This window comes from Bombina bombina, chromosome 7, assembly GCF_027579735.1.
Source record: "Bombina bombina isolate aBomBom1 chromosome 7, aBomBom1.pri, whole genome shotgun sequence".
Classification (NCBI taxonomy): domain Eukaryota; kingdom Metazoa; phylum Chordata; class Amphibia; order Anura; family Bombinatoridae; genus Bombina; species Bombina bombina.
The window spans coordinates 292,488,438-292,506,504 of NC_069505.1; the positions used below are offsets into that span (position 1 = coordinate 292,488,438).

The 18,067-nt window shown below is 46.0% G+C and overlaps 1 protein-coding gene across 2 annotated transcripts in view; it reads left to right on the forward strand.

Annotated features, from left to right (window-relative positions):
* CFAP100 (cilia and flagella associated protein 100) overlaps positions 1-18,067 on the forward strand; it is a 136,164-nt gene that overhangs the window by 44,923 nt on the left and 73,174 nt on the right. For both annotated transcript variants that reach the window (XM_053688975.1, XM_053688976.1), the window contains 2 exons: positions 588-655; positions 16,622-16,785. In XM_053688975.1, coding sequence (XP_053544950.1) covers positions 588-655; positions 16,622-16,785 — 232 coding nt within the window. The remainder of the gene's footprint in view (positions 1-587; positions 656-16,621; positions 16,786-18,067) is intronic.

Genomic DNA, 18,067 nt, shown 5'->3' on the forward strand with positions numbered 1-18,067 from the left:
GTTATTACAGCACTTAGAGAGGAGCTGTGTCCGAATGTTACATTATTATTACAGCACTGAGAGAGGAGCTGTGTCTAACTGTTACATTGTTATTACAGCACTGAGAGAGGAGCTGTGTCTGACTGTTACATTGTTATTACAGCACTGAGAGAGGAACTGTGTCTGACTGTTACATTGTTATTACAGCACTGATAGAGGAGCTGTGTCTGACTGTTACATTGTTATTACAGCACTGAGAGAGGAGCTGTGTCTGACTGCTACATTGTTATTACAGCACTGAGAGAGGAGCTGTGTCTGACTGTTACATTGTTATTACAGCACTGAGAGAGGAGCTGTATCTGACTGTTACATTGTTATTACAGCACTGAGAGAGGAGCTGTGTCTGACTGTTACATTGTTATTACAGCAATGAGAGAGGAGCTGTCTGTTACATTGTTATTACAACACTCAGAGAGGAGCTATTTCTGATGGTTACATTATTATCAAAGCACTTTGCCTGTTAAATTTTATCACAACTGGGCTTTCTGTAACTTTTAAGAATTTTGTTATCTAAGATCATTTGCTTATTCTTTGTGTTTTTTTCACAGACAGACAGATACAGAAGGAAAGTCTGCATGAGTACATAAATAAGAAGAGAGAGATGTTTCTGCTACAGGTATGTGGTGCACGTGAGTGCGCTCACTTGACTGTAGGTTAGTTACGTTATACATAGGTATCAAGCAGTACTTTACTGTACAGTAATATGTGTGGCACAATAAGCAGCATGAGAAAACAGCCGAGGTGACAATTGCACAACTTTAAGGAGCTGAAAATCTAGTAATATTAGACAGGGGTTATTCTTAAATTCAGATGTGAAAACCCTCACCTACACACACTGCCCTCAGGTAATTCTATAACAAAGAGGTTGTCCCTCCCATAGAAAGAAATGGAGTGAACTGGAATGAGAAATTACACTGGGGAGAGTAAAGTTTTCAGGAAGCAAACTTTAAAAATGAAATACAAATCAGATAACTCTGCTTTCAGTGTATAGTATTCCACAATCGCCTCTTTTTAGTATACATGTGTTTTTCCATACGCATTTTGTATATTTTAACACCTTTCAGTGTGCGAGATAAAAGAGCAAGATTTACAGGGGAAATGTTTAGAGAATGCACTGAGACCTGGCAGAGAATTCTCAACTATACCCATATAACACCACTGATCTTCTCACTAGCATTGCAGAGGAAACTCACTTTACAAAAGGGAGAAACAGTATGATGCCCCTGCATATACATCCTCCTAGCACCCTGTATGATGCCCCTGCAGATACATCCTCCTAGCACCCTGTATGATACCCCTGCAGATACATCCTCCTAGCACCCTGTATGATGCCCCTGCAGATACATCCACCTAGCACCCTGTATGATGCCCCTGCAGATACATCCTCCTAGCACCCTGTATGATGCCCCTGCAGATACATCCTCCTAGCACCTTGTATTATGCCCTTGCAGATACATTCTCCTAGCACCCTGTATGATGCCCCTGCAGATACATCCTCCTAACACCCTGTATGATGCCCCTGCAGATACATCCTCCTAGCACCCTGTATGATGCCCCTGCAGATACATCCTCCTAGCACCTTTTATTATGCCCTTGCAGATACATCCTCCTAGCACCCTGTATGATGCCCCTGCAGATACATCCTCCTAGCACCCTGTATGATACCCCTGCACATACATCCTCCTAGCACCCTGTATGATGCCCCTGCAGATACATCCACCTAGCACCCTGTATGATGCCCCTGCAGATACATCCTCCTAGCACCCTGTATGATGCCCCTGCAGATACATCCTCCTAACACTGTGTATGATGCCCCTGCAGATACATCCTCCTAACACCCTGTATGATGCCCCTGCAGATACATCCTCCTAACACCCTGTATGATGCCCCTGCAGATACATCCTCCTAGCACCTTGTATTATGCCCTTGCAGATACATCCTCCTAGCACCCTGTATGATGCCCCTGCAGATACATCCTCCTAGGACCCTGTATGATGCCCTTGTAGATACATCCTCCTAACACCGTGTATGATGCCCCTGCAGATACATCCTCCTAACACTGTGTATGATGCCCCTGCAGATACATTCTCCTAGCACCCTCTATGTTGCCCCTGCAGATACATCCTCCTAGTACCCTGTATGATGCCCTTGTAAATACATCCTCCTAACACCGTGTATGATGCCCCTGCAGATACGTCCTCCTAACACTGTGTATGATGCCCCTGCTGATACATCCTCCTAACACCGTGTATGATGCCCCTGCAGATACGTCCTCCTAACACCGTGTATGATGCCCCTGCTGATACATCGTCCTAGCACCCTGTATGATGCCCCTGCAGATACATTCTCCTAACACCGTGTATGATGCCCCTGTAGATACATCCATCTAGCACCCTGTATGATGCCCCTGCAGATACATCCACCTAACACTGTGTATGATGCCCCTGCACATACATTCTCCTAACACCGTGTATGATGCCCCTGCAGATACATCCTCCTAACACCGTGTATAATGCCCCTTCAGATACATTCTCCTAACACTGTGTATGATGCCCCTGCAGATACATCCTCCTAGCACCCTGTATGATGCCCCTGCAGATACATTCTCCTAACACCGTGTATGATGCCCCTGCAGATACATTCTCCTAACACCCTGTATGATGCCCCTGCACATACATTCTCCTAACACCGTGTATGATGCCCCTGTAGATACATCCACCTAGCACCCTGTATGATGCCCCTGCAGATACATCCACCTAACACTGTGTATGATGCCCCTGCACATACATTCTCCTAACACCGTGTATGATGCCCCTGCAGATACATCCTCCTAACACCGTGTATAATGCCCCTTCAGATACATTCTCCTATCACTGTGTATGATGCCCCTGCAGATACATCCTCCTAGCACCCTGTATGATGCCCCTGCAGATACATTCTCCTAACACCGTGTATGATGCCCCTGCAGATACATTCTCCTAACACCCTGTATGATGCCCCTGCACATACATTCTCCTAACACCGTGTATGATGCCCCTGCAGATACATTCTCCTAGCACCCTGTATGATGCCCCTGCAGATACATTCTCCTAGCACCCTATAGGATGCCCCTGCAGATACATCCTTTTAGCACCCTGTATGATACCCCTGCAGATACATCCTCCTAGCACCCTGTATGATGCCCCTGCAGATACATCCTCCTAGCACCCTGTATGGTGCCCCTGCAGATACATCCTCCTAGCACCCTGTATGATGCCCCTGCAGATACATCCTCCTAGCATCCTGTATGATGCCCCTGCAGATACATCCTCCTAGCACCCAGTATGGTGCCCCTGCAGATACATCCTCCTAGCACCCTGTATGATGCCCCTGCAGATACATCCTCCTACATTTAGACACCAATCAGAAAGTGCTACCCAGGTCTGAACCAAAAATGGGCCGGCTCCTATACTTACATTCATGCTTTTTCAAATAAAGATAGCAAGACAACAAAGAAAAATTGATAATTGGATTAAATTAGAAAGTTGCTTACAATTGCTGCTCTATCTGAATCATGAAAGTTTAATTTTTACCAGACTATTCCTTTAAAGCAGGAAGCAAGGTCAAACTACAGGGTCAGTATCTCTCTGGCAAATACAGTAGAAGGGTAATCCAGAGACCTGGTAAAAAAAACAGGCAAGGTAGAAAACCAAAATCCAAACTCAGGCGTCAAAGTAAGGGGTCACACACAGGCAGAATCAGGAACAAGCCAAATTCAATACCAGAAAGCAACAAGGTTTCTTCTTAAGCCGGCAAAGGCACAGCCTGAGTAGACTCAATACCAGGGATTGATTAAGCAGGCAGGTTTAAATAGTCTGTTGGTAATTGCACATTACTAACAGCTGGCAGTAGGTGGAGCCAGAGAGTCTAACACAGAAAGCATCCACAACTAAAGCCCTCTGGTGGCTCAGGGGAAAGTCACCATGGGAGACCAGAGTGCAAGACCCGATAGGGGCATGACAGCAAGCAGTCACATGGCACTCTGCTATCACCCTTACAATGATGTTAACATTCTACAAACACCCTCACTGGATACTCCCTATATTGGCCTTAAGGAGATGCTTCAATCACACCATGCATAGATAACACATCTGCTTTCCATCCAGTAACAATATTACTGTACTGCCCCCTGCAATATGTTACCTCTGGCTGTTCACTCCTGCTGATTTTGTTGTAACTATAGTTGCTGCTTGTTTAGTGTGGAAATATTAATATTAAATTATTTATGGTTAAATCTTTTTCACAGTTAAAGTGATGGTAAACTCTCCCCTTTTTAAAATCAGATCCGGAATGTTAGTGATATTTCTCTTGTAAGGTGTATCCAGTCCACGGGTTCATCCATTACGTGTGGGATATTCTCCTTCCCAACAGGAAGTTGCAAGAGGACACCCACAGCAGAGCTGTCTATATATCTCCTCCCCTAACTGCCACCCCCAGTCATTCTCTTACAACTCTCGACAAGATAGGAAGTATCAAGAGATATGTGGTGACTTAGTGTAGTTTTTACCTTCAATCAAGAGTTTGTTATTTTTAAACGGTACCGGCGTCATACTGTTTTACTCCCAGGCAGAAATTAGAAGAAGAATCTGCCTGGAGGTTGATGATCTTAGCGGTTTGTACCTAAGGTCCATTGCTGTTCTCACACATAACTGAAGAGTATGGGAAAGACTTCAGTTGGGGGAACGGTTTGCAGATTACCTGCCTTGAGGTATGTTCAGTATATTTATTTCTAGAGAGATAATAAGATCTAGAAAATGCTGACAGAGCCTTGTATAATTGAGGTAAGCCTGATGCAGTGATTTAACAACGACTGGGATCATGCTTACAAAAAAGGGTAATATTCATGTTAATACTCATATTTCTTAGTGACAAAACGTTTACATGTTATATAGAAAGAACGTTTTTTTATCTGAGGGTGATAAATCGTTTTTTGGGGCCTAGTTTCCACATGGCTAGTCAGATACTCCTAGGAGTATTTTCTTAAGGCCCTCTGACATCGAGTGCATGGTGGGAGGGGCCTATTTTCGCGCTCTAGATGCACAGTTCTTATTCAGACTGAGACATCCAGCTTCCCTAAAGGAGTCCTCTAGCATCTGAGGACCACTATAGAGGGCTTATTTCTTCCCTAAATCGTATTTGAGGGCAGGTAGGAGCCACAGCAGAGCTGTGGTAAGGTGTTTAACTGTTTATTAACGTTTTTTTACGTTTTTCAAATCCGGTTTGGGGCCTAAAGGGTTAATCATCCATTTGCAAGTGGGTGCAATGCTGCTTTAGTCCCTTATACACACTGTAAAAATTTTCGAAGAGTTTACTACTTTTTAACACTGTTTTGCAGTTTATGTGATAGTTTTTTTCTCTTAAAGGCACAGTACCGTTTTTGTTTAATTGCTGTTTCACATTTATTAAAGTGTTTTCCAAGCTTGCTGGTCTCATTACTAGTCTGTTAAACATGTCTGACATAGAGGAAACTCCTTGTTCAATATGTTTAGAAGCCATTGTGGAACCCCCTCTTAGAATGTGTACCAAATGTACTGACATTTCTATAAATTATAAAGACCATATTATGGCATTTAAAGATTTATCACCAGAGGTTTCTCAGACTGACAAAAGGGAGGTTATGCCATCTAGCTCTCCCCACGTGTCAGAACCTATAACTCCCGCTCAAGTGACGCCAAGTACATCTAGCGCGTCCAATGCGTTTACCTTACAAGACATGGCGGCAGTTATGACTAATACCCTCACAGAGGTATTGTCCAAACTGCCAGGGTTACAGGGAAAGCGAGACAGCTCTGGGGCTAGAACAAATACAGAGCTTTCTGATGCTTTAGTAGCTATGTCCGATATACCCTCACAATGCTCCGAAGCCATGGCAAGGGAGTTGCTATCTGAGGGTGAGATTTCAGATTCAGGGAAGACGTTACTTCAGTCCGATTCTGAAATGACAGCCTTTAAATTTAAGCTTGAACACCTCCGCTTATTGCTCAGGGAAGTTTTAGCGACTCTGGATGACTGTGACCCCATTGTAGTTCCAGAGAAATTGTGTAAAATGGACAAATACTTTGCAGTGCCTGTTTACACTGATGTCTTTCCAGTCCCTAAGAGGTTTTCGGAAATTATTACTAAGGAATGGGATAGACCAGGTGTTCTGTTCTCTCCCCCTCCTGCTTTTAAAAAGATGTTTCCCATAGATGTCGCTATACGGGACTCGTGGCAGACAGTCCCTAAGGTGGAGGGTGCTGTTTCTACCCTAGCTAAGCGTACAACTATCCCCGTTGAGGACAGTTGTGCTTTCTTAGATCCTATGGATAAAAAATTGGAGGGTCTCCTTAAGAAATTTTTTATCCATCAAGGTTTTATTCTCCAGCCTCTTGCATGCATTGCCCCAGTTACTGCTGTAGCGGATTTTTGGTTCGAGTCTCTTGAGGAGGCTTTACAGGTGGAGACCCCGTTAGATGATATTTTAGACAGGATTAAAGCTCTCAAGTTAGCTAATTCCTTTATTTCTGACGCTGTTTTTCATCTAACCAAACTAACGGCTAAGAATTCAGGGTTTGCCATTCTGGCGCGCAGGGCGCTATGGCTTAAGTCCTGGTCAGCAGACGTTACTTCAAAGTCTAAGCTTCTTAACATCCCCTTCAAAGGACAGACCCTTTTCGGGTCGGGCCTGAAGGAGATCATTTCTGATATTACTGGAGGAAAAGGTCATGCCCTTCCTCAGGATAGGTCCAATAAATTAAGGACCAAACAGAATAATTTTCGTTAATTCGAAACTTCAAAAGTGGCGCAGCTTCAGCTTCCTCTAATGCAAAACAAGAGGGAAATTTTGCCCAGTCCAAACCAGTCTGGAGACCGAACCAGGCTTGGAACAAGGGGAAGCAGGCCAAAAAACCTGCTGCCGCCTCTAAGACAGCATGAAGGAATAGCCCCCGATCTGGGACCAGATCTAGTAGGGGGCAGACTTTCTCTCTTCGTCCAGGCTTGGGCAAGAGACGTCCAGGATCCCTGGGCATTAGAGATTGTTTCCCAGCGATATCTTCTGGACTTCAAAGCTTCATCTCCAAAGGGGAGATTTCATCTCTCACAATTATCTGTAAACCAGATTAAGAGAGAGGCATTCTTACATTGTGTTCAAGACCTACTGGTTATGGGAGTGATCCACCCAGTTCCAAGGGAGGAACAGGGGCAGGGCTTCTATTCAAATCTGTTTAAAGTTCCCAAAAAAGAGGGAACTTTCAGACCAATCTTGGATCTCAAGGTCCTAAACAAATTTCTCAGGGTCCCATCCTTCAAGATGGAGACTATCCGAACCATCCTCCCTATGATCCAGGAGGGTCAATATATGACTACTGTGGACTTTAAGGATGCTTATCTCCACATTTCGATTCACAGAAATCATCATCAGTTCCTCAGGTTCGCCTTCTTAGACAGGCATTACCAGTTGGTGGCTCTTCCCTTCTGATTAGCCACGGCACCAAGAATCTTAATGAAGGTTCTAGGATCCCTACTGGCGGTTCTAAGGCCACGGGGCATAGCGGTGGCTCCTTACCTAGACGACATTCTGATACAGGCGTCGACTTTTTAAATCGCCAAGTCCCATACGGACATTGTTCTGGCCTTTCTGAGGTCTCACGGGTGGAAGGTGAACGAAGAAAAGAGTTCTCTCTCCCCTCTCACAAGAGTTTCCTTCCTAGGAACACTGATTGATTCAGTAGAAATGAAAAATTTTCTGACAGAGGTCAGGTTATCAAAGCTTCTAACTTCCTGCCGTGCTCTTCATTCCACTTCTCGGCCGTCAGTGGCTCAGTGTATGGAAGTAATCGGCCTAATGGTAGCGGCAATGGACATAGTTCCGTTTGCCCGCCTACATCTCAGACCACTGCAACTTTGCATGCTCAATCAGTGGAATGGGGACTACACAGATTTGTCTCCGCTGCTAAATCTGGATCAAGAGACCAGGGATTCTCTTCTCTGGTGGTTATCTCGGGTCCATCTGTCCAGGGGAATGAGTTTCCGCAGGCCAGAGTGGACTATAGTGAAGACATATGCCAGCCTTATGGGCTGGGGCGCAGTCTGGAACTCCCTGAAGGCTCAGGGTTCGTGGACTCAGGAGGAAGCCCTCCTTCCGATAAACATTCTGGAACTGAGAGCGATATTCAATGCTCTTCAGGCTTGGCCTCAACTAGCTGCGGTAAGGTTCATCAGATTTCAGTCGGACAATATCACGACTATAGCCTATATCAACCATCAGGGGGGAACAAGAAGCCCCCTGGCAATGTTGGAGGTTTCAAAGATAATTCTATGGGCAGAGGTTCACTCTTGCCATCTCTCAGCTATCCATATCCCAGGAGTAGAGAACTGGGAGGCGGATTTTCTAAGTCAGCAGACTTTTCATCCGGGGGAGTGGGAGCTCCATCCGGAGGTATTTGCCCAGCTGATTCAACTATGGGGCAAACCAGAACTGGATCTGATGGCGTCTCGTCAGAACGCCAAGCTTCCTTGTTACGGGTCCAGGTCAAGGGATCCCCAGGCAGCGCTGATAGATGCTCTAGCAGTGCCCTGTTCCTTCAGCCTGGCTTATGTATTCCCACCATTTCTTCTCCTCCCTCGTCTGATTGCCAAGATCAAGCAGGAGAGAGCTTCGGTGATTTTGATAGCACCTGCGTGGCCACGCAGGACTTGGTATGCAGATCTGGTGGACATGTCATCCCTTCCACCATGGACTCTGCCGCTGAGGCAGGACCTTCTACTCCAGGGTCCATTCAAACATCCAAATCAAATTTCTCTGCGGCTGAGTGCTTGGAGATTGAACGCTTGATTTTATCAAAACGTGGTTTCTCCGAGTCGGTCATTGATACCTTAATTCAGGCTCGAAAGCCTGTCACCAGGAAAATCTATCATAAGATATGGTGTAAATATCTTCATTGGTGTGAATCCAAGGGTTACTCATGGAGTAAAGTCAGGATTCCTAGGATATTATCCTTTCTCCAAGAAGGATTGGAGAAGGGATTGTCAGCTAGTTCCTTAAAGGGACAGATTTCTGCTCTGTCTATTCTTCTGCACAAGCGTCTGGCAGATGTTCCAGACGTTCAGGCGTTTTGTCAGGCTTTAGTCAGAATCAAGCCTGTGTTTAAACCTGTTGCTCCGCCATGGAGTTTAAATTTAGTTCTTAAAGTTCTTCAAGGGGTTCCGTTTGAACCTCTGCATTCCATAGATATCAAGCTTTTATCTTGGAAAGTTCTGTTTTTGGTAGCTATCTCTTCGGCTCGAGTTATCTGCCTTACAGTGTGATTCCCCTTTTCTGATCTTCCATGCAGATAAGGTAGTTTTGCGTACCAAACCTGGGTTTCTTCCTAAGCTGGTATCTAATAAGAATATCAATCAGGAGATTGTTGTTCTGTCACTGTGTCCTAATCCTTCTTCAAAGAAGGAACGTCTATCTTGATCTTGACGTGGTTCGTGCTTTAAAGTTTTATTTACAAGCTACTAAGGATTTTCGTCAAACATCTGCATTCTTTGTTGTCTACTCGGGACAGAGGAGAGGCCTAAAGGCTTCGGCATCTTCTCTTTCTTTTTGGCTGAGAAGCATAATCCGTTTAGCTTATGAGACTGCTGGCCAGCAGCCTCCTGAAAGAATTACAGCTCATTCCACTAGAGCGGTAGCTTCCACATGGGCTTTTAAAAAGGAGGCCTCTGTTGAACAGATTTGTAAGGCGGCTACTTGGTCTTCGCTTCATACTTTTTCTAAATTCTACAAATTTGATACTTTTGCTTCCTCGGAGGCTATTTTTGGGAGAAAGGTCTTGCAGGCAGTGGTGCCTTCCGTTTAAGTTCCTGCCTTGTCCCTCCCTTCATCCGTGTCCTAAAGCTTTGGTATTGGTATCCCACAAGTAATGGATGAACCCGTGGACTGGATACACCTTACAAGAGAAAACAAAATTTATGCTTACCTGATAAATTTCTTTCTCTTGTGGTGTATCCAGTCCACGGCCCGCCCTGTCACTTTAAGGCAGGTGTTTTTTATTTTAAAACTACAGTCACCACTGCACCCTATAGTTTCTCCTTTTTTCTTGCTTGTCTTTCGTTGAATGACTGGGGGTGGTAGTTAGGGGAGGAGCTATATAGACAGCTCTGCTGTGGGTGTCCTCTTGCAACTTCCTGTTGGAAAGGAGAATATCGGACAAGTAATGGATGAACCCGTGGACTGGATACACCACAAGAGAATGAAATTTATCAGGTAAGCATACATTTTGTTTTTAGATGGAGTTTTATTCATCAGTTATAACTAAGATGTGCTACAACTTATTTTTAATATAGATATAAAATTAAAATACCCTGTGCTCCGTCGCACACTTCAAAAGTCAATTTTTCTGTGAGCTAATGGTTTGAATTGTTCTCACATCAGTGCCATATGGGGTGAGTGCTGATTGGACAACTCTATTAAAGCTATATTACCCATGTGTGACGGACTTCCCCGCTACCCCGACTGGGTAGCGCCGTTGACCGGGTCCTTCCTCTGCCTGGAACAAGTGGCTATGTAGCCCAGGAAAGTGATTTTAGCTGGAGGTCACCCAAATAACTAGACAGACTAGCCTTCAGGTGAACAAGAACTGATTTTATTGAGAACACACACTCCTTTTATACACACATCTCATCTTGATAACACAAAGGACAATCCCACAATTTTCCTGCCATTCCCGCCCCTCCAGACAGTCCGGCACCTCCGTAGGAGCCACAGTCTCACATAATCCCAATACTTAGGGGTGGCGGTTTCGGGTGAACCCGGTGGAGCGGCGGCACTTCCAGGATGTCATTTTAAAGCTCTCGGTCGAAAGTGGCTGGGGCGTTCTTCATTCCAAACGGCATGACCTTAAACTGGTATAAGCCGAAGGGAGTGATGAAGGCAGACTTGGGTATGGACTCAGGGCAGAGGGGGATTTGCCAATAACCCTTGCATAGGTCGAGGGTGGTCAGGAAGTGGCCCCAGGCGATTCGATCTAACAGGTCATCTACTCGGGGCATGGGATAGGCGTCAGTGGTGGTTCTGTCATTGAGTCTACAGTAGTCAACGCAGAAACGGGTAGTTCCATCCTTCTTGGGTACTAACACTACCGGGGAGGCCCAGGGACTGTTGGACGATTCAATGACACCGAGGTCCAACATTCCCCGGAGCTCCCGGTGCATACTGTCCCTGACGGCCTCTGGGACCCTGTAGGCAGCCTGTCGCAGGGGTGCCTGTCCTGGGGTCTCCACCGGGTGGATGGCTGTGGTGGTAAACCCAGGGACAGTAGAGAACATGTCACTTCTTTGTTCCAAGAGTCGCCGGACCTGCTTTTCTGTCCGGGCTCTAACCTATCGTCTAGGGATATGTCATCCACCCCCGGGGGGTGTCAGTAGGTCTGGGAAGCTCCGGCATTGGAAGACTTTCAGAGTCTTCCACTGCCAGCGCACAGATAGCGGCCACATCTCTAGGTCTCTCTATGTATGCCTTTAACATGTTCACATGAAAGGTCCGACGGATCCTTTCATCTGAACACTTCGCTACCAGGTATGTGGTGTTGTTCAGTTGTTCCACAACCCAGTAAGGTCCTTGCCAAGAGGCCTGTAGCTTGTCGGTTTTGACAGGCTTCAGAGCGAGGACCTTCTGTCCCACAATCAGGGTTCGGGTATGGGCATTGCGATCGTACCATCACTTCTGCCTGTGCTGAGAGGCTTGAAGGTTCTTGCGTACCTGGGCAGCCAGGTCCTTCAGCCGGTCTCTGAGCTGGAGTACGTACTCCACAACAGAGTACTGTTCCCCCCGGTGGCTCCCTCCCAGTGGGCTCGTACCAAATCTAGTGGGCCCCTAACCTTTCGACCATATAGAAGTTCAAAGGGGGAAAAACCGGTGGATTCCTGAGGCACCTCTCGATATGCAAAGAGGAGGTGCGGCAGGAATCTCTCCCAGTCCTTGTGAGTGGCCGAGAACGACCGAAGCAGTTGCTTTAGGGTCCCGTTAAACCTCTCACACAGCCCATTTGTCTGGGGATGGTAAGGGGCGCTGTGCAGGGGTTTAATCCCACACAGCTCCCAGAGTGAACTGTGTTCCCTGATCGGAAACCACTTCCCGAGGAAAGCCTACCCTGGTGAATATCTGGAGCATCGCATCTGCTATGGTCTCTGCCGTGATATTGGCCGAGGGGATTGCCTCGGGGTATCGGGTGGCATGGTCCACCACTGTAAGGATGTATTTCTTCCCTGATGGGCTGGGCCGAGCTAATGGCCCCACAATGACTACTACCACTCGGCTAAAGGGTTCTTCAATAATGGGCAGGGGAGGGGGGCTTTCGTATGATCACCTGTCTTTCCTACCTTCTGGCAAACCTTACAGGATTTACAGTATTCCTTAATATCGGCTGTAATGCCTGGCCAGAAGAAGGTTTGAGTCAAGCGGTGGTGGGTCCTTTGCTTTCCTAAGTGGCCGGCTAAGGGGATGTCATGCCCTATGTTCAGTAGGTTGGACCGAAACTTCTTCGGTACAACCAGCTGGCGTTTGGGCACCGGTCCTTTTGTCCTCTTGGAGATCCGGTACAAGAGCTCTCCCTCCCGCTGGAATCGTTCGTCTCCGGGGCCCTGGGGGTCAGCACCTACTCGGTCTCGGTAAGGGGCTAGGGTCGGGTTGCTCAAGGTTTCTTTGGCGAAGTCAGAGGGGGTCACCCAGGAGGGGGTGTCAGTAAGTTCGGGGTTAGTGGGGACGGGTAGTCGGGGAAAGGTAGGTGTCGGGGTGGTAGGTCTTACCTGGGTCCCCAGAGTTGGTGAGGTGGCGGGGCATCTGGTCTGCTGGCGGGTAGTCACTGGGCAGGTATCCGGAGAGGCATCACCCACATAGGCGGACACAAGGTGGCAGAGGTCGTTTCCCAAAAGGACCTCGGCAGGGATGTGGTGCATAACCCCCACTTCTACATTGCAGGAGTCGGTTTTCCAGTTCAAATGGACCCAGGCTGTAGAAATCCTGAGGACCTCACCTCCGGCTACCCCCACAGCAAGGGTGCGCCCAGTGCAGCCAGAGGGGGGAACAAGGTGAGGTTGGATCAAAGAAATGGCGGCCCCCGTATCTCCCATTCCTTGAGCCGCCTGCCCGTTGACCCAGACAACTTGCCGGTGTTGTTGTCGGTTGTCTTGGACCATTGAGCCGACATGGTGCAAGACACCCACTTCTTCTCCTGTCCACTCAGCATAGGGGTCGGAGCTCACTGTATGGGCACAATGGGCAGTGGCCTGATAGGTGCAGGCTTGAGGAGACCCCCACGAAGTTGAGGCAGCGTTCCTTGGCGGCTGGGCTGGGGGGTTTCGTTGTCTGGTGGGGCAGTCCCGTATAACATGTCCGGGGTGTCCACACCCATAACAGACCCGGGGATGGCTGCTCCCGGCCGGGTAAACAGGGGGCGGCCGGGTCTGTGGCTGCCGAAAGAATGTTGGGGCTGGAGCGGAGCAGGTTGCTGGCCGGGGGTCTGTGGCCGCCTGGCGCCGGGCATCCACATACTGATCAGCCAGGGCGGCGGCTTGGTCAGCTGTTCTGGGCCCCTTGTCTTTTACCCAGTTCCTTATCTCTGCTGGGGTGCGGTTGTAAAACTGCTCCACGAGGATGAGTTGAACAGCTTCTTCTAGGGTGGTGATGTGGCACCCAGTAACCCAGGAGTTCAAGGATCTAGCTAAGCGGTGGGCAAACTCGGTATATGGCTGCTTCTGTTGTCTTTCTAGTCCCCTGAAGTTTAGCCGGTGAGCCTCCGGGGTAAGTCCATACCGAGCAAGGATGCGCTCCTTCACCCGGTCATAGTTGCCTTGATCTTCGGAGGAGACAGTGTGGAAAGCCTCCAAGGCCCTACTGGATAGTTTCCCAATTAAGATAGTAAGCCTATCGGCATTAGTGACGTCATGCATCCGGCACTGGGCCTCGAACAGCTGTAGGTAGTAGTCAATATCCTCACTCCCATCATCCTGGAAGGTTCGGAAAGCTCCGTGAGGTAGTTTCTTGGGCCGGGAAGGGGGGTTCAGGGGATACGGCATGACCCCCCCTATAGACTTCTGAATCTCCAACATGTGTATCTTGTTGGCGTCAGTCACTGTCCGAGTAATGATCTCCTCGGGGGGGGGTTAGGTCCATAGAGAGCCAGTTGCCACTGTACCTGCCAATGTTTGTCGGATGTTGTAGTCCCTGGAGTGGAGGCTGTACTGGGCTGTCCTCCACTTTGGTCGCTGTCCGACCAACCAGCCTGTTCGCTAGCCTGATTGTCCTCCATCAGTTCGGCTACGAGCACTGCCTTTGTCTTGTTGCCGGCGACTTTCCCTCTATTCTGCAGCAATGTTCTCAATTCTTCCTTCCAGAGCCCCTGGTACTGCTCCATCCGGCAAGATCTTCAGTTGGTGGTTTGGACGTTCCAGGTAGACGGAAGCATCCCACCGCTGCCAACCAATGTGACGGACTTCCCCGCTACCCCGACTGGGTAGCGCCGTCGACCGGGTCCTTCCTCTGCCTGGAACAAGTGGCTATGTAGCCCAGGAAAGTGATTTCTATGTAGCCCAGGAAAGTGATTTTAGCTGGAGCTCCCCCAAATAACTAGACATACTAGCCTTCAGGTGAACAAGAACTGATTTTATTGAGAACACACACTCCTTTTATACACACATCTCATCTTGATAACACAAAGGACAATACCACAATTTTCCCGCCATTCCCGCCCCTCCAGACAGCCCAGCACCTCCATAGGAGCCACAGTCTCACATAATCCCAATACTTAGGGGTGGCGGTTTCGGGTGATCCCGGTGGAGCTCTCGGTCCCCAGATGCCACAGTCCAAAAATCAGCATGATTCGTTACTGGGGACCGGAGTTACAGTCCATTGAAGTTATGGGGTTAGGGGTGAAGTCTGTAGGGGGGGGGGGGGGGGCAAGGGTTCAGCCCCTGCAGCCCAGTATCCTTGACACCATGGATAGGGACTCCCTATTGAAACCACAACAAATTAAAGATAAAAAACAAAACAAGATAATTATTTTTGTATCTGAGTTTTCTAGACAAAGTCAGGATGTATCCAAGATTATTCGCAAACATTGGAATGTTTTAAACATTTGCACTCCCAACATTGAGGAATTTTGCCAGTTTCCAATGCCGGTATATAAACGCAGCAAAAGTTTGAGAGATGTTTTAATAAGAGCTGACATTGGTTCTGGCAAAAATGTATCTCAACATTATATAACGAAGAAAAATGTGGGTTGTTTTCCCTGTTTGGGATGTAGCAACTGTAGTTCTATTATTAAAAGCCCGTATTTTCTACATCCCCACACTGGACATAAATATCAATATAAGGATCACTTTACATGTAACACTAATTATGTGATTTATATGATTAAATGTCCATGTGGGCGTGTTTATGTTGGAGAATCCTCTAGGAGGATCCGTGACCGCATCACTGAGCATAAAAGTAACATTAGGTGCAATGTTGTAACAGCCCCTGTGGCCCATCATTTTTTGTCAGCTGGCCATCAAATTAGCCAACTCCGGTTCCAGATTATAGAACAGGTCAAAACCCCTAGGAGGGGTGGCGATAGGGAGATCAATTACCCTGGAACCGAAGGGAATGAATAGAGAGATCATTTGGTCTGTATTTTATTAGGATAATTTTATAATATATTTTTTGCAATGCATATATATTGACCTTGCTCTCTTTTCTCCTTTGCTTAGGTTATCTGATTTCTACTTATAAGAAAGTAACAAGAGCTTTAGGATCATCTGTTTGATTAGTCTATAGTTGGCATTTGATCTGATTTATTTGTAAAAATTGTATAATATGTAACTAATGTTGTGGTTATTCTGTATCACACTAGTGACTATTGCTTACGTTGGAGTTTGTATTTTAAGTGATTTGTGTATTTAATCACAATGTATTAATACTTTCTGCAGGTTTCATAGCTGTTTTTTTGTATTAGATTTGCCTTAATAAATTCACAAGATGGTGCTGTTGGATTTAGTGTAAGGTGTTCACATAGAATGTAAGGGTTAATCCCAGGTGCCTATTTAAACAGGTGGATCTGTCCACTAGCTTAACACATGATTAAAGTGCATGTGCCCCGAAACGTTGTGCTCTTTTGACCCCATTATGGACATTATTTTGTAATAAAGGAATTTTTGGCATATTTGAAGACCCTCCGTACTATTTTTTCAATTTATGCCTTTTGAGCTTGGTAGTAGCTTCAGGTGGGATTGTAGTGCTGGATTATATTTTGCTTGGACAACAATTCAAACCGTTAGCTCACAGAAAAATTGACTTTTGAAGTGGGCGGCGGAGCGTGGGGTATTTGAATTTCATATCTATAATAAAAAGTAAGTTATAGCGCAACTTCGTTACAACTGATGAATTAAACTTCATCTAAAATATCCCAGATCTGTTTTTAAAAGGGGAGAGTTTACCATCACTTTAAAGAAACTGGCAAGGCATCTCTGGCCTCTGTAGAGATATTTGTGATGTGTCCATTATTGTTAATAACTGCTGTTTTACTCATTCCATCCTCAGTATTCCCTCGCAGTGAAGCGTGATGAGATTCACAAGCTGGAGGCTCAGGCTTTGGCTGAAGAGATGAAGCTGGAGAGAGCTGAGCAGTATCTGGAGGAAGATGCTGTGCAGTTTGATAAGTTTCTGAAGCAGAATGACCAGAACTCGGTGGACGCGCTGAAACTGTGAGTTTTATATTGTCTTAGGTCCAAACAGCTGCACTTCCCTTCTTATACCTCTAGATAATGTCTGTCACAGAGTGCCAGAGCAAAATGTATATATTGTGTGTGTATATATATATATATATATATATATATATATATATATATATATATATACAGTATATACACACACCTAGTTAAAGGGACATTAAACCCAAAAAGTTTCATGGTGTAGAAAGAGCATGCAATTTTAAACAACTTTTTAATGTACTTCTATTATCTAACTTGCTTCATTCTCTTGATATTATTTGCTGAAAATCATATCTAGATAGGCTCAGTAGCTGCTGATTGGTCGCTGCACATATATGCCTTGTGTGATTGGCTTACCAATATGCATTTCTATTTATTCAACAAAGTATATCTAAAGAATGAAGCAAATTAGGTAATATAAGTAAATTTGAATGTTGTTTAAAATTACATTCTCTATCTGAATCATGAAAGAAAATGTTTGGGTTTAATGTCCCTTTAAACCTGACATACACTGAGCATACACTGCACCAGCATACGTAGCAACAAGAGTCTCTTATACCTCTGTTGGATGAAGTCTGTTATAGAGCCCCTGAGCAAACAGTATACATTATGGGCCAGGTTACAAGTGGAACGCTATTAAACACTTCAGCTCGAGCCAGACTTTGTAATGTATTTTTGATGTGTTTTGTGAAACTTTTTTTCGCAAAACAGTTAACCAGAGCTCTCAGGATGCAGTAATCATTCTAGCTTATATCTCTATTGCGTTCAAGTGATCGCGTTTACTTTCAACTGGTAATACCAACTGTAAGCCTGACGCAGAGGGATGTAAATTTCTATATCTATCTATCTATAATATATATAGATATATATTGTACAAAAATATACACATATATATATATAAACGAATACGATCAGGGTGATTGACACCTCCCTGCTGGCGGCCGATTGGCCGCGAGTCAGCAGGGGGTGGTGTTGCACCAGCAGCTCTTGTAAGCTGCTGGTGCAATGCTAAATACGGAGATCGTATTGCTCTCCGCATTCAGCGAGGTCTTGCGGACCTGATCCGCACTGTCGGATCAGGTCTGCAAGACCTTTCATAAATCAGCCTCAAGATATGAAATCCTGCAGCAAATCAGTTTACACCATTTTCACCATATAGTATCTATACCTCTCGCCTCTATTTTCAGGTGTTTTCTTTTCTGGTAATAAGTGTTTTGCATATTTTCACACAATCTCGCCACCTTTCAGTTTTTGAGAATAAAACAGCTCTTCATTT